The 15670-nt window shown below is 40.0% G+C and overlaps 1 protein-coding gene across 5 annotated transcripts in view; it reads right to left on the bottom strand.

The window, feature by feature from the left end:
• Positions 1 to 15670, bottom strand: part of NMU (neuromedin U) — a 139198-nt gene that overhangs the window by 15777 nt on the left and 107751 nt on the right. The window contains exons 5-7 of one of the 5 annotated variants that reach the window (XM_073645466.1): positions 12478 to 12507; positions 12331 to 12405; positions 2061 to 2135 (exon numbers count right to left, since the gene is read on the bottom strand). In XM_073645466.1, the coding sequence (XP_073501567.1) occupies positions 2061 to 2135; positions 12331 to 12405; positions 12478 to 12507 (180 nt within the window). The remainder of the gene's footprint in view (positions 1 to 2060; positions 2136 to 12330; positions 12406 to 12477; positions 12508 to 15670) is intronic. The other 4 variants (XM_073645467.1, XM_073645469.1, XM_073645470.1 and 1 more) reach the window with 4 other exon arrangements.

Here is a 15670-nt window from a genome sequence, read left to right as displayed (position 1 = left end):
CGCTATGGCTATAATGGAGTACAACCTACTGTTTTTTTCTCTGTAGACTTATATTTGGAGCCTGAGAAAAAAAGTAAAAAAAAATAATTGCATTTTAAAGAAGCACTCCTCCCCCCATCAAAGTTTTTATCCTCTTAGTATATTGCAGTCATCATATTATATAACACTGTACTTACAATTGCTCACTTTGTCCTTCTACCCAGCTAATTCCTCTCTTTTCCATTAGGTCTATGACATCACATGATTAATAACTGACTAGCTAAATCCTTCTAAGCTCTATGTGGAAATAGGAAGTCTCTTTTCCCTGCATGACTCATGAGTCACAGCAAAAGTCCCTGGCAGAGGGGAGGAGGAGCAGCTGGGTTAGTAGATGAAGAGAGGAATGATAAATGCAGGGACAAGAGACTTCCTGTCGCTACATAGAGAAAAGATAAGAATTATCTGGGTAGAAAGGCAAAATGAGCAATTGTCAGTACACAGTGTATGATGATTGCAATATATTAAGATGGTAAAAACGTTGATGTGAGGAGGAGGAGTGCTTCTTTAAGTGCAGAATCAAAGCTTTTCAGTAGATAAAAAAACAAAAAACAAATTAAAAATGCTGCTTCAAATTTGCACTGAAAATGCATCAAATAAAAGGAAAAATGCAATAGTTAGAGAAGATTGTTATTGTGTATTTTGTTACAGAAAATGTGGCTTAAGGGCAGCAGAAAAAAAGCGGCAAATAAAGCAGCATTAACACTACGTGTGAACATGGTCTTGGCATGCTGCAATGTGATGTGTGAGCCTAGCCTGAAGACTCATGCAAGTTAAAGAAATGTTTTCATTATGCTGTTGAAATCGGCAAATTCCCTTTCTTACACCTATCTTTTTTTACACTTTTTTTGTGTTGTTGAAAACACATTGTCTAGGTGTTAACTAGAAGTGAATTGGAATCAATATATATCATGTAAGAAGGCTATTAAGGGGTTGCTTTGCTGATTAAGTACACTCAACAGTTTAGACAACTCACATACAAACTTTCCTTTAGGATCTGTTCACATGTCCGTTCATCCGTTCCATTTATCTGTCCCATCCACAACAGACAACAGATAAACAGAATTAGCGTCCTGTGCCCCTTTTAATTTCTACAAGGTCCGGCCCATCTAGTTTTCATTAGGTGTCAGTTTTCAGAAATTCCTGTATACATAACTTTTTCTTCCATTCTAAAAATAAACAATTGGAAACCATTTCAATTAATGGAGCCCCTCTGCTCTTCTTTGAAGTAGAAATGCAGCGGAAAGTATAAACAGACATGTGAACATAGCCCTACTGTGGTCATTCATGTGAGGTAGGTTTGGGACTGGGGTGCCATGTTCTTGTGATTACCGGGAATTCCAGTGGTCCCACCAATCTAAAGTTCAACACCTTAGACTATAGGGGAGAGCGGATATCATCAAGATTAGTGTTTCCTACATGAATCTTGAACCAAAGCCACAAAAATAGCAAGTGTAGGGCAGCACCTAAACACAAATTAATTAATATGTATGTTAAGGTTGCAAGTATCCCAATCCTCCATAAGATCCAAAAGTGAAGAGAGCAATAACAGCATTCACGGTAGCAAAAAAGTATTTTCTTTATTAATACTTCAGGGAGATAGCAACGTTTCGACCTGTGAAGATAGATCTCTCTATCTTTTAGGGTCAAAACTTTGCTGTTTCACTGTAGTATGTGACGTATTAACAAAGTAGATACTTTTTGCTACCACCAAATTTATTTAGATGGGCATCTTAGTAGAATAAAGCCCAGTTGATACCATTTCTGTCTCGGTGTACATCGTAGTACATAATGGTTGTCTTATCAGAAAATGACTTCCATTTGCACTTGGATACATCAGATTTACAATATAAATTGCAGATGGGTATTCTCAGTCAATCTAAAGTAAAAAAGTATGACCATGACTTCCTTATCGGACAGATGAGAATACTAGACACTTAAAAGGTTCAAGGTGTCACTGTGACACAAGACAAATAATGGCAAACAATGTAAAAAAGCAAAAAAAAAAAAATCATGTTACATACTTCAGATTTGAATCTCTTCATCCTCCTGTCATGAAGCTGAGGAACGAGTTGCAGCAAAGGATGCAGGACAGACGACTGAGAGGACATTAAGACAGACAAATGAGCAACAATGGACACCTGGATGCACAGGATGTCTTCATCACCATTACGTGGACAGACGCTAAACAAAAACACTCAACATGTCCCTTTATACCAGAAAACTCAAAAACCAGATGAAAGCTTGTGTTACCTACTTTTCTGGCATTCCTAGACAAAATAATAATTGGATAAAGATAGTATTAGTCATTAACCAGTCATGATGCTGCTTTCATGATAATCTGCATGCAGAGGTGTAACTTCAAGGTTCCAATGCTACAGCTCGTAAAAGTCTCCCAATATAATACTTGTGACTTTTTATATGGTAGAGGCACCTTCGGGTCTCCTTAGGCAACATGGCCAGGGGGCAGCTGATACCCCCTATAGCTATGCCCATGATTACATAGTAGTTTCATTTATAGTGAACCTACATGAGTATATTATGCATTTGTATACTTAATTGTAATGGTTGGAGAATATGGTGCTGATTTTGCAGTGAAGATCAGAAGCTTAAAAGAGGACCTATGAGGTGAGTTATATGAGGTAAAATTATAAAACCTCTCTCAAATGTACAGTACTGTGCAAAAGTTTTAGGCATGTGTGGAAAAATTCCTGAAAAATAATACTTTCAATAATAGAAGTTTACTTTTATCAATAAACAAAAGAAAATCAAATTGATCTGATTTAAATCAGTTTTTTAATAAATCATTTAAATCAATGTTTGGTGTGACCGCCCTTTGCCTTCAAAATAGCATCAATTCTTCTAAGCACACTTGCACAAATTCAGGGATCTTGCAGGATTCTAGTCAGTTGTATGAATAACCAATAATAACAATAAAAGATAATGATCATCATTTTTATATATAGGTTGAAACAGAGTTCTAAACAGAAAAAGAAACAGCTGTGTAGGAAGCTTAAGACCAGGCGAGTAACAGCCAAGCTTGCATACATAGTTGAGGTTATGTAAGACATCATATAATTGGCCATGCACCTTTGCCAGACCAAGAACAGCAACAAGACACACGGTATTTATACTGCATCAGCAAGGTCTCTTACAGGGATTTCAAAGAAGACTCTGATTTCAAGATGTGCGGTTCAAGCAATTTAAAAGATGCGCCAAGAAATGGGCAATGTTGAGGACTGTACATGGAGTGGTCGGCCAAGGAAACTTTGTGCCTTGATGATGTCCAGCAGTGCCATCAGCTCAGAACTGGCAGCAGCTAGTGGGACCCAGCTACACTCGTCTAATGTTCGAAGAAGTCTAGCCACAAGGGCTCTTCATGGAAGAGTTGCGGCCAAAGAACCATACATTTGACATGGAAGAAAGGTCAAGTGACTCAACTATGTACAAAAACATAGAAACGGATGTGCAGAAATATGGCAGCAGATACTTTGGAATGATGTCATGTCTTAATCTCATTAAGAACGATCTTCAACATAAAGAGGAACAAGGAGTCCTGGAAACGGCCGTCTTCCGACAGGTGCTCCACACACTCTCCCACAATAAATTTTAATGTAGTGATATAAAGAATTGCCTTTTTACAGACCGGTGAGTGCTACCACTTTTTCTCTTATGCATATGGACTATTGATGACTTGTTTAATTATGGTAAGCATCTGGTCAAGCTGGGGCTAGGTGTTCTTTTCGATCCTTTGTGACTTTGTGATGAGGTACAGGGGTGCCGGTGTTTTACTCTGCTATTTCAACAACATTAGACAGTGTGTGTTAGAAATGGCCTATCTTGCATGAAGTTATACAGTTGAGCCTATAATAAATAAAGATGCTCTTCTAGATCTCCAAAGCAACTTTCCTCTTTTCCCATTTGTGCATATTATCCATATTTTCCAAAACTATACTTATAATACCTCTATCTATCTATCTCTCTATCTATCTATCTATCTATCTATCTATCTATCTATCTATCTATCTATCTATCTATATTGTTGTGCTCAAAAGTTTACATACCCTGGTAGAATTTTTCCTTTCTTGTCCTTGTTTCAGAGAATATGATTGATATGATTGATAACAAAAAACTTTTTCTCAACTCATGGTTATTGGTTGGGTGAAGCCATTTATTGTCAAACTACTGTTTTCTCTTTTAAATCTTAAAGACAACCAAAAACATCCAAATGACCCTGATCAAAAGTTCACATACCCAGGTGATTTTGGCCTGATAACATGCACATGTAATCAGTATGTGTGCATAAAAGCTGAGTGAGTTTCTGTGATCCAGACACTCTTGCATCTTTCATCCAGTCACTGACGTTTCTGGATTGTGAGTCAGAGGGAAAGCAAAAGAATTGTCAACGGATCTATGGGAAAAGGTAGTTGAACTGTATAACACAGGAAAGGGATATAAAAAAAATATCCAAGGAATTGATAATGCCAGTCAGCAGCGTTCAAACTGTGATTAACAAATGGAAAATCAGGGGCTCTGTAAAAACCAAACCACGGTCAGGTAGACCAACAAAAATTTCGGCCACAACTGCCAGGAAAATTGTTCGAGATGCAAAGAAAAACCCACAAATTACATCAGCTGAAATTCAGGACTTTCTGAAAACTAGCGGTGTGACAGTTTCAAGATGCACAATAAGGAGGCACTTGAAAAAAAATGGGCTGCATGGTCGAGTCGCCAGAAGAAAGCCATTACTGCGCAAATGCCAAAAAGTATCTAGCCTACAATACGCCAAACAGCACAGAGACAAGCCTCAAAACTTCTGGAACAAGATAATTTGGAGTGATGAGACCTAAATTGAACTTTGGCCACAACCATAAACGTTACATTTGGAGAGAGGTCAACAAGGCCTATGATGAAAGGAAAACCATTCCTACAGTAAAGCATGGAGGTGGATCGCCGATGTTTTGGGGATGTGTGAGCTACAAAGGCTCAGGAAACTTGGTAAAAGTTGAAGGAAAGATGAATGCAGCACGTTATCACAAATACTGGAGGCAAATTTGCGCTCATTAGCCCTGAAGTTGCGCATGGGACATACTTGGATGTTCCAACATGACAATGATCCAAAACACAAGGCCAAGTCGACCTGGCATTAGTTACAGCAGAACAAAGTGAAGGTTCTGGAGTGGCCATCTCAGTCTCCTGACCTCAATATCATTGAGCCACTCTGGGGAGATCTCAAGCGCGCAGTTCATGCTAGACAGCCCAGGAATTTACAGGAACTGGAGGCTTTTTGCCAAGAAGAATGGGCAGCTTTACCATCTGAGAAAATAAAGAACCTCATCCACAACTACCACAAAAGACATCAAGCTGTCATTGATGTTAGAGGGGGCAATACACGATATTAAGAACTGGGGTATGTGAACTTTTGATCAGGGTCATTTGGATGTTTTGGTTGTCATTAAGATCTAAAAAGAGAAAACACAGTAGTTTGACAACAAATGGCTTCACCCAACCAATAACCATGAGTGGAGAAAAAGTTTTTTTGTTATCACTCATATTCTCTGAAACAAGGCCAAGAAAGGAAAAATTCTGCTGGGGTATGTAAACTTTTGAGCACAACTGTATACGCATATATATACATTTTTCAATGTATTATAATATTACATTACACTACATTTTTTGCAGTAACTAAGAAGAGCAATTAATCAGACAGATATCAAAATAATTCAAATGCATTACAGTGAATTTTTACTAATGAGTACGATCCTGTAGTTAGAAATACTCTATATTAAAGACCAGAGTTCATAAGACACTTTTGAAAATTGGAAACAAGAGACCTGCAAATTAAGCTCTTGTGAAGTGTTGAGCAAAATATAATAAAAAAAGCATATTTCATAATAAAAATCTTAAATGCTTTTTAGCAAAAGCATTTGCTAATAATAAAGCACAGTCCTATGGTAATTACAGAACGTCAGTTCAGCAAACCAGATATTCATGTGAATAGAGACTATATATTTTTTCTCTACATAAATATTTATTTTTCCCAGTAAGCTTTGTCACATTGTTAGCGCTGCTCCACACATACAGAAATTCTACAAATGGTTGTAACTTTAGGCAGTATTAATATTTAGCATTGTTTGCACCCAGCAGGTATCCACGAGAACAAATACTAACAAAGATGCCTTCAGATATCTGCAAACAGCAGTGTGTTACACAGATAAAATGTGAAGGAAAGAATACAGCTGTGTAATAAGGAAAGCAAGCTTTGAGTTAGTGATAAAATTCCAGGTTTCTTCCTTTTCGCAGTAGCTTATTTCCCCACAGATCCGCTGCGCTTTACCTTATTTTCTTTTCTTCCAGCACAACCATCAGTAGACATTTTCGATGCACCATTATTGGAGTAGTAGCAAAGATGCATTAGCATACATATTATTTGTTGGACAACCCTCCCTTATCAAAAGAGGAGAACTTTAGTCCGAAGTTGCCCCCACTATATCTGGCTTTTATATGACTTGTATCCTACATTTTCATCAGTTTCTTCTGCAGGCTCCATCTCTGCCTTTAATGCAGGCTCAAGAGCTGAGCCCGCATTTTTCCCTGCACATGACAGCTGATCTGACCACTCACGGTTGTTAAGTTAAATGTCACTGTCAGTCTCTGACAGCGGCATTTAACACGCGCAGAGCGAAAGCGCGTCACAAGACCCGCCCATCGGAGCCCTTGTCACGTGATCGCAGAGCGTCGATGGATTGTAATGACAGCCAGGGGTCTGCAGAAGACCCCTGTGTCTGTCATTGTAAATGTCATATGAACAGCAGCCTGTGGCCTGCGTACATAGGAGATCATGATTTTTGCTACACATAGCATAGCTGGAGCCCTGCTATATGTAGCACAGACGATCAGGTGATCGCAGCTTTAAGTCTCCTAAGGGGACTATTAAAGCAAGTAAAAAGTAAAAAAGTTTTTTACAAATATTAAAAAAATAAAAAAACACAAAAGTTCAAATCCCCCCCTTTTACATCATTCAAAATAAAACAATAAAAAACAATTACAAATATTTGGTATCGCTGCATTCAGAAATCAAAATGTAAAATAAATTAATCAGATCGGTAAACAAGAAAAAAAACTACCGTATATTCCGGCGTATAAGATGACTTTTGAAGACTGAAAAATCTTCTGTCTAGTCTGGGGTCGTCTTATATGCCGGTAATGTTTTTGAACTTTCAGAAATTGACATGCGGGGATACTCTGGGGGTGTTAATAAGCTGCCGTGGCCGTATCCCTGCCATGTGGGAGTTAATATAAGGTGGAGGGAGTTAAAATACGGCGGCGGTAGGTCCCGACAGTCAGCGCTTCTGTGCTGAAACTGACACATCGCTGCGCTGTGTCTTCTCAGGCCTAGGACACAGCGCAGCGTATTCCCAGCAGCGGAGACAGACAGAACCTAGCGAACTTTTCTGACACATCGCAGTGTCTTCCCAGCTCCGGACACAGCGCAGGGCTTCTGTGCCGACAGCTTTCACTTGTCACAGAAGCGCTGCGCTGTGTCCGGAGCTGGGAAGTTTTAAACAATCACACAGCCCCATACTGCTTCCCCGCAGCCTCCCACCCCGCAGCCTCCGCTCCCCTCGCCACCTCCCATCCCGATCGTAAGTTAGGACCGGGCAGGGAGCGCAGCACCAAGGAGCGGGGAGCGAAGGACGCGGGCGGGGAAGCCGGCAGTGAAAAGACTTCACCGCCGGCTTTCCCGTTCTGTGCTGTGCTTTCCCGCCAGTTATTTCAAATGAACAGCTGAGGTATCAGGTGATGCCGATCAGCTGTTCATTTGAAGTCGCCGCGGTGCCCTCAGAGGGTTCATGTGAGTTCATGCTTGACTGCATTGCATGAACTCACATGAACTTTCCCACGGTCTCACAGGTCAGCCTCACCTCCCAGACCCGTCATGATTGGTGTGTGCAGGTGTCTGTGCGTGTGTCTGCGAGTGTGTGTGGGGTGTCTGTGCGATGTCTGCGGGTGTGTGCGGTGTCTGTGAGATGTCTGCGGGTGTGTGCGGTGTCTGTGAGATGTCTGCGAGTGTGTGCGGGTGTGCGCGGTGTCTGTGCGATGTGTCTGTGCGATGTCTGCGAGTGTGTGCGGGTGTGCGCGGTGTCTGTGCGATGTCTGGGTGTGTGTGCGGTGTCTGTGCGATGTGTGCGGTGTCTGTGCGATGTCTGCGGGTGTGCGCGGTGTCTGTGCGATGTGTGCGGGTGTGTGCGTGCAGGCAGACATAGGCCGATGTGACACTACTACTCCCATCGGCCTATGTCTGTCCCCCGTCCACTCCTGCCAGCTGGATCAGCTCGATGGGAGCAGTAGTTCCCATCAGCCTGATCCTGCTATATAAATTGCCCTACTGTGTCCCCAATAAATGTTAAATACATGTCATTGGTGGCCAGTGGTTACCTACAATAAATTAGTTCATACATTACCTGTCCCCGCCGATCGCCATCTAAAATAAAGTAAAAAATAAAAAACTACACCTATACTCACCTAGACACCTAATTCCCCGAAGCCATCGACGTGTTCCCGGCAGCGTGAGCTTACAGCAGCCATGCACAGCTGTCACCATCTCCAGATGTGACAGCTGTGCATGGGAGATCAGCGCAGGAACGTGGACAGGTAACTATTTTTTTTTTAGTAAACTAAGAATTAAATAAAATGGTGTGGTTTATTTCAAATAAATTATTTTTTTCTTGGTGTAGTGTGTTTTTTCTTTTTTACACTTTGTAGGTTAGTAATGGGGGTGTCTTATAGACGCCCATCATTACTAACCTGGGCTTCATGGCAGCTGGCGCTGACATGAACCCCAGCCCTATTACCCCCTGCCACCGCACTAGGGCAGCGTGGAAGAGCGAGGCTAAGTGCCAGAATTGGCGCATCCTATGGATGCGCCATTTCTGGGGCGGCTGACGGCTGGTGTTTCTAGCCTGGGAGGGGGCCAATATTCATGGCACCCTTCCTGGGCTATTAATATCAGCCCCCAGCTGTCTGCCTAGCCTTTGCTAGCTATTAAAATAGGGGGGACCCCACGTCATTTTTTTGGGGGGGTCCCCCATTTTAATAGCTAGTAAAGGCTAGGTATTCAGCTGGGGGCTGATATTAGTAGTCTGGGAAGCTCCGTGGGTATTACCCCCTTCCCAGGCTTCAAACATCTGCCCCAGCTGTCTGCTTAACCTCCGCTAGAGACTAAAATTAAGGGGAACCCCACGCCAATTTTTTTTAAAATAAATCCTTTATTTTAACACTAAATGACAAGTACAGTAATCAACACTGTCACTGTACTTCATATATATGTGACTGACATGTTTCTATCTATCTAATCTATGTATGATTCTCTATTCCTTCTATTCTAAATTGTCGGGTACAGATGCTGAATTGCCGGCCGGCTTTTTTAAAGAGACGGTGCATGAAAACACTATTATTTTTTTAAATAAATCCTTTACACTAAATGACAAGTACAGTAAGCAACACTATCACTGTACTTCATATATATGTGACTGACATGTTTCTATCTATCTAATCTATGTGTGAAGCTCTATTCTTTCTGTTGTAAATTGTCGGGTACCGGTGTATGCCGCTGATGAAAATGGATGATAGTAATGTTGTTGTTGTATGCCTTATGTTTATGAGTGACAGTTTTCCTGCTATATACCTGCATGTCATAAGAATTTAAATTAAAAAAGGACCATGTTAAATTCAAATCTGTTTTTTTTTAATTTTTACCGGTGTTTGGTATGCGTTGGAAAAGGGGTAGTCTTATACGGTGAATATATCCTAAACTCTATATTTTAACAGGAAAGTAGGGGGGTCGTCTTATACACCAGGTCGTCTTATACGCCGGAATATACGGTAAATGCCAGAATTACGTTTTTGCAATAACAGGCAATCAAAACATCATTATCTACCCCAAAATGGTATCAATAAAAATGTCAGCTCGACAAGCAAAAAAATAAGCCCTCACCCAGGCCCAGATCATGAAAAATGGAGACGCTATGGGTCTTGAAAAATGGCGACTTTTTTTTTCATGCAAATTTTGGACTTTTTTTTTCACTACTTAAATAAAAAATAACCTATGCATGTTTGGTATCTTTGTATCCGTACTGACCTGGAGAATCATAATGGCAGGTCAGTTGTAGCATTTAATGAACATGGTAAATAAAAAACCCCAAAAACTTTTTTTTTTTTTTTGACGCACTTGAATTTTTTTTCCCGTTTTCCAGTACACTATATTGTAAAATCAACGGTGTCATTCGAAAGTACAATGTGTCCTGCAACAAAACAAGCCCTCACACGGCCATATTGACGGAAAAATAAAAAAAAGTTATGGCTCTGGGAAGAAGGGGAGCAAAAAACGAAAATGAATATATTTATCAGACCATAGTGTAGTGTGGTCTATCTCAGCTGTGAGGCAGCTGTAAGATCAATACACTTTGCTCTCCTCTTGCTGAACAGCCTGTATTGCTGTCCAGCTGATTATAGTTTTAATTAGGTATATTAGATGTTACAGACCAGCCAACAGGCTGAACACAGCACCTTGTATAAATCTTCCCCTCTGACTCAATTCTTGGCATTAATAATTATTAATACTGACTTTAGTACAATACTCATTATTATTATTCCTCATACCTGACTCAGATTAATACCTCTCTTCCTGATGGCTTGACTCCTTAGATTGCTAAATGGAGTCACTTGTGCCAATACTGTTCATGGAAGCCATAACACACACAGAGAAGGAAATCCTGCTCCACTATCTTTCTGTATGACACCCTTAGAAGCAGCAGCATGGATCACATTATACAAAAAAAACTGTGCAGAGTAGCTGTGAATCCAGCACTGGGGTAAGATAAAACACTTAATAGCTGTAGTTTTCTGCATCAGCTTACTTCTCCCCCTCCTCTTCCCTCTCTATATATGTCTATGGACTGCATGTAATCAGATCCCTCAGTGAACTGAAAGTCTGTCTTGTCCATAAGGATTTGAGGAGAGGATTCTCTTTTTCGTTAATAACATTTATTATGTGTTTGTACTATTGACCTATGCAAAGTTTGTTAAAAAAGCAGAGCCATCTTTTTTTCTATGTATAAAAAGACATTTTTTTCAGCGCAGAAAGCTGCAATAAATAGGGCTCTAGGTTTAAGCTTATACATGGGTTCCAGTTTGTTACATGCTGCAAATGTCAAAATCGAGTACATGACCAAGGGGATGTCTAATATCAGGCTGCTTTACGAGGTAGCTGTGCACAAGAGGAGGTTGGAATAGGAAAGTGTGAAGTCTGCTGGAGCTATTACCTTCACAGATATATAAAATTGAGTTTAGCATACCGTTAACTCATTTTCCTTAGTTTATGAAAAAACTAAAAGGATGTAGTAAACTGCATTAGACAAATGTTTGCTCTATCCACATGAAAGATGAAAAGATGAAAGATGAAAAGTGAGTAAATAGCTGTTTCATCACCTATTTTTTTTTATCCTTTTCTTTCAGTTTATTCTTAAAGTATCACTATATCACAGAGATCTGCAACTGCGGTAAGGTAGTTGGTATATAGCATCCACATGAACACCGAAATTAGAGGTTGATCTTAGAGCCTTATTTGTTCTCTATTGTTTCAGGTTTTTTAAATTAAAATTAGAAGTGACAATTCTAGACCTTATTAGAGGTCATTCAAATGTTGCCGACTCTATAGGGCGGTTCACAAGACCAATATTTTTTTTGCAGTCCGCGAAAAATCTAGGAGATGTCTGATACTGATCCGAGTGTCTAAGTGTATAAGGTAAGCATTAAGTCTTTGTTTCATGGATGGCAATGGTTAAAGCTGGCTAAATACATAAGATCTGTCAGCTGACGCTCGCTCTTCAGCCAACTAGCCCTTCTGACTTCGCCATACACATGCACACTCGCTGGTTTCTGTGCAGACAGATGGGAGAAAGCCTCTCCTAGACACCCCAGATGACCGCTTAAGAACGAAAGGATTGGGCAGGTTGAAATCCAGGTGCTCAATCCTTCTGTCTCCTCACATCTGCAGTCAAGGAAGAGGTCCTAATACACATTAGATGGTCCCGCCGAAATTAGAAGATTTGGCCAGTATTAATCCAGTGAACATAACCATCTTAAATCTGAAGATATCCCTGCTGAGTAATCCTGCATGCCATTAGGGGTCTTCAGGGCACTCACTGTACAGCTTTTATTTAACACAGTATAGGATGTGAATCTGATGTGAGCTATAGTTTGGAGGTATTTTTCCCCAAAACTGCAACTTACCGTGATGTCTGAGTTTCCTGAGTCATGACTCTTAGAATAATGAAATAAGAACTGTGCAGAAAAGAAATTAAGATGCTATTTTACTTCACAAAAAGTTCACTGGATAAGGACATCTTCAAAATTTTAGTGCAGTTTAGCAAAACTCACCCTTTTAGAGTCATCTTTTTCCTCTAATCCCTGCAAAAGAGAAGCAATAATTCAATCTAAACAAAAAAAAATGGCCCATTTGTCATAAACCCTTTTAAATATATTTCCTAAACCAACCAGTATTTATCAGGAGGGTACAAAATCCCAAAATACATTTGTTTTTACAAATATTTTTTTAATGTTGCAATAAGACATGGGGGAAAGCGTATCCTTTATACAGTACAGACCAAAAGTTTGGACACACCTTCTCATTTAAAGATTTTTCTGTATTTTCATGACTTTGAATATTGTACATTCACACTGAAGGCATCAAAACTATGAATTAACACATGTGGAATCATATAGTTAACAAAAAAGTGTGCTTTGATGACTACTTTGCACACTCTTGGCATTCTCTCGATGAGCTTCAAGAGGTAGTCACCGGAAATGGTTTTCACTTCACAGGTGTGCTCTGTCAGGTTTAATAAGTGGGATTTCTTGCCTTATAAATGGGGTTGGGACCATCAGTTGTGTTGTGCAGAAGTCTCGTGGATAACAGTAGATAGTCCTACTGAATAGACTGTTAGAATTTGTATTATGGCAAGAAAAAAGCAGCTTAGTAAAGAAAAACGAGTGGCCATCATTACTTTAAGAAATGAAGGTCAGTCAGGCGAAAAAATTGGGCACACTTTGAATGTGTCCCCAAGTGCAGTTGCAAAAATCATCAAGCGCTACAAAGAAACTGGCTCACATGAGGACCGCCCCAGGAAAGGAAGACCAAAAGTCACCTCTGCTTCTGAGGATAAGTTTATCTGAGTCACCAGCCTCAGAAATCGCAGGTTAACAGCAGCTCAGATTAGAGACCAGGTCAATGCCACGCAGAGTTCTAGCTGCAGACACATCTCTACAACAACTGTTAAGAGGAGACTTTGTGCAGCAGAGCTTCATAGTAAAATAGCTGCTAGGAAACCCCTGCTAAGGACAGGCAACAAGCAGAAGAGACTTGTTTAGGCTAAAGAACACAAGGAATGGATATTAGACCAGTGGAAATCTGTGCTTTGGTCTTATGAGTTCAAATTTGAGATCTTAAGTTCCAACCACCGTGTCTTTGTGCGACGCAGAAAAGGTGAATGGATGGACTCTACATGCCTGGTTCCCACCGTGAAGCATGGAGGAGGAGGTGTGATGGTGTGGGGGTGCTTTGCTGGTGACACTGTTGGGGATTTATTCAAAATTGAAGGCATACTGAACCAGCATGGCTACCACAGCATCTTGCAGCGGCATGCTATTCCATCTGGTTTACGTTTAGTTGGACCATCATTTATTTTTCAACAGGACAATGACCCCAAACACACCTCCAGGCTGTGTAAGGGCTATTTGACCAAGAGGGAGAGTGATGGGGTGCTACGCCAGATGACCTGGCCTCCACAGTCACCAGACCTGAACTCAATCGAGATGGTTTGGAGTGAGCTGGACAGCAGAGTGAAGGAAAAGGGCCAAGAAGTGCTAAGCATCTCTGGGAACTTCTTCAAGATTGTTTCCGGTGACTACCTCTTGAAGCTCATCAAGAGAATGCCAAGAGTGTGCAAAGCAGTCATCAAAGCAAAAGGTGGCTACTTTGAAGAACCTAGAATATAAAACATATTTTCAGTTGTTTCACACTTTTTTGTTAAGTATATAATTCCACATGTGTTAATTCATAGTTTTGATGCCTTCAGTGTGAATATACAATTTTCAAAGTCATGAAAATACAGAAAAATCTTTAAATGAGAAGGTGTGTCCAAACTTTTGGTCTGTACTGTACATCTTGTGATCTAAGTACACATTAAAGTCTTAAAGGGGTTGTTCCAACTGATTGATTAGATGATTGCTACAGGTTCAACTCTTGAAACTCTTGGCCCGAGCTCTAATTAGTTATCGGATATACCATATAAACACAGTATGGCCAAATATAAAATTCATAAGGGGCACTTCAACAACGGTGGAACCTACAAACAGACCCCAGAGTGCATAAATTCTATAAAAATACACATGATTTACTTTATTACAATTAAAATCATGAATATATGAATAAAATGAAAGTAACCAGATTGAGAAAACATTAACGATACACAAAGTTTACCTTATAATTAAGGATTTCCTACCTAAAATGCTTACAGACAGTACAAGTTCCTATGATGGTATATAGGAAATATTGAAAAGAGAATAATATCGAAAGATATAGGGGCAAATAAAAATGAAGGAGTGAGCTGACGAATTGACCCGACACCGCAATTTGTGTTTTACCCTGCTTCTTCAGGGGAAAATACAACAAGCGTTTCACCCGGCTTCTTCAAAAGATACCCGCGCCCCCAACATATGGGATTCATGACAATCTGTGTGCAATGCTGCAGAAAATGTTTCTGCTATATATCAGCAAAAAATAAAATGAGTTCTTATAGGGTGTCCCTTCCATCTTTGCTGATGAAGCCATTCTTTGATGCCTCTCTTCGTTCGAGCTAAAGGAGGAGGTCACCAGCTAGAGATCCCTTTATGTCAGGCATATGCCCTAATAGGAAACTTCATCAATTATATTCGTAGGGTGTGATCTAAGGTCACTGTGATACCAGACAATAGATAGATAACCTAAAATAATTTGAAAGTTGTCCTAATGACTTTCAGGATGTCACAAAAGACACATCAATATACTGTATATTAAGGGACTTTTACAACTCCTATTCATTGCAATGGCAGATGACCACACATGTGCAGCCATCTCCTATTGATGTATGGCACCAGCATTGTTAAGTGCTCGTTCACAAGACCGTATTTTCAGTCCAAGTCGTATGAAAAAAATGGCCCTCACTCAGACCAATGTTATTCAAAGGGGTAAATCTACAGTGGGTACAGAAAGTATTCAGACCCCTTTAAATGTTTCACTCTTTGTTTCATTGCAGCCATTTGGTAAATTCTAAAAAGTTCATTTTTTTCACATTAAAGTACACTCTGCACCACATCTTGACTGAAAAAAAACAGAAATGTAGAAATTTTTGCAAATTTATTAAAAAAGAAAAACTGAAATATCACATGGTCGTAAGTATTCAGACCCTTTGCTCAGACACTCATATTTAAATCACATGCTGTCCGTTTCCTTGTGATCCTCCTTGAGATGGTTCTACTCCTTCATTGGAGTCCAGCTGTGTTTAATTAAACTGATAGGACTTGATTTGAAAAG

Source organism: Phyllobates terribilis, unplaced genomic scaffold, assembly GCF_046119375.1.
Source record: "Phyllobates terribilis strain yellow unplaced genomic scaffold, ASM4611937v1 Scaffold_1__5_contigs__length_1240528914, whole genome shotgun sequence".
NCBI classification, from domain to species: domain Eukaryota; kingdom Metazoa; phylum Chordata; class Amphibia; order Anura; family Dendrobatidae; genus Phyllobates; species Phyllobates terribilis.
Note: the sequence above shows the minus strand (reverse complement) of the source record. Positions and strands in the feature narration are given on the sequence as shown.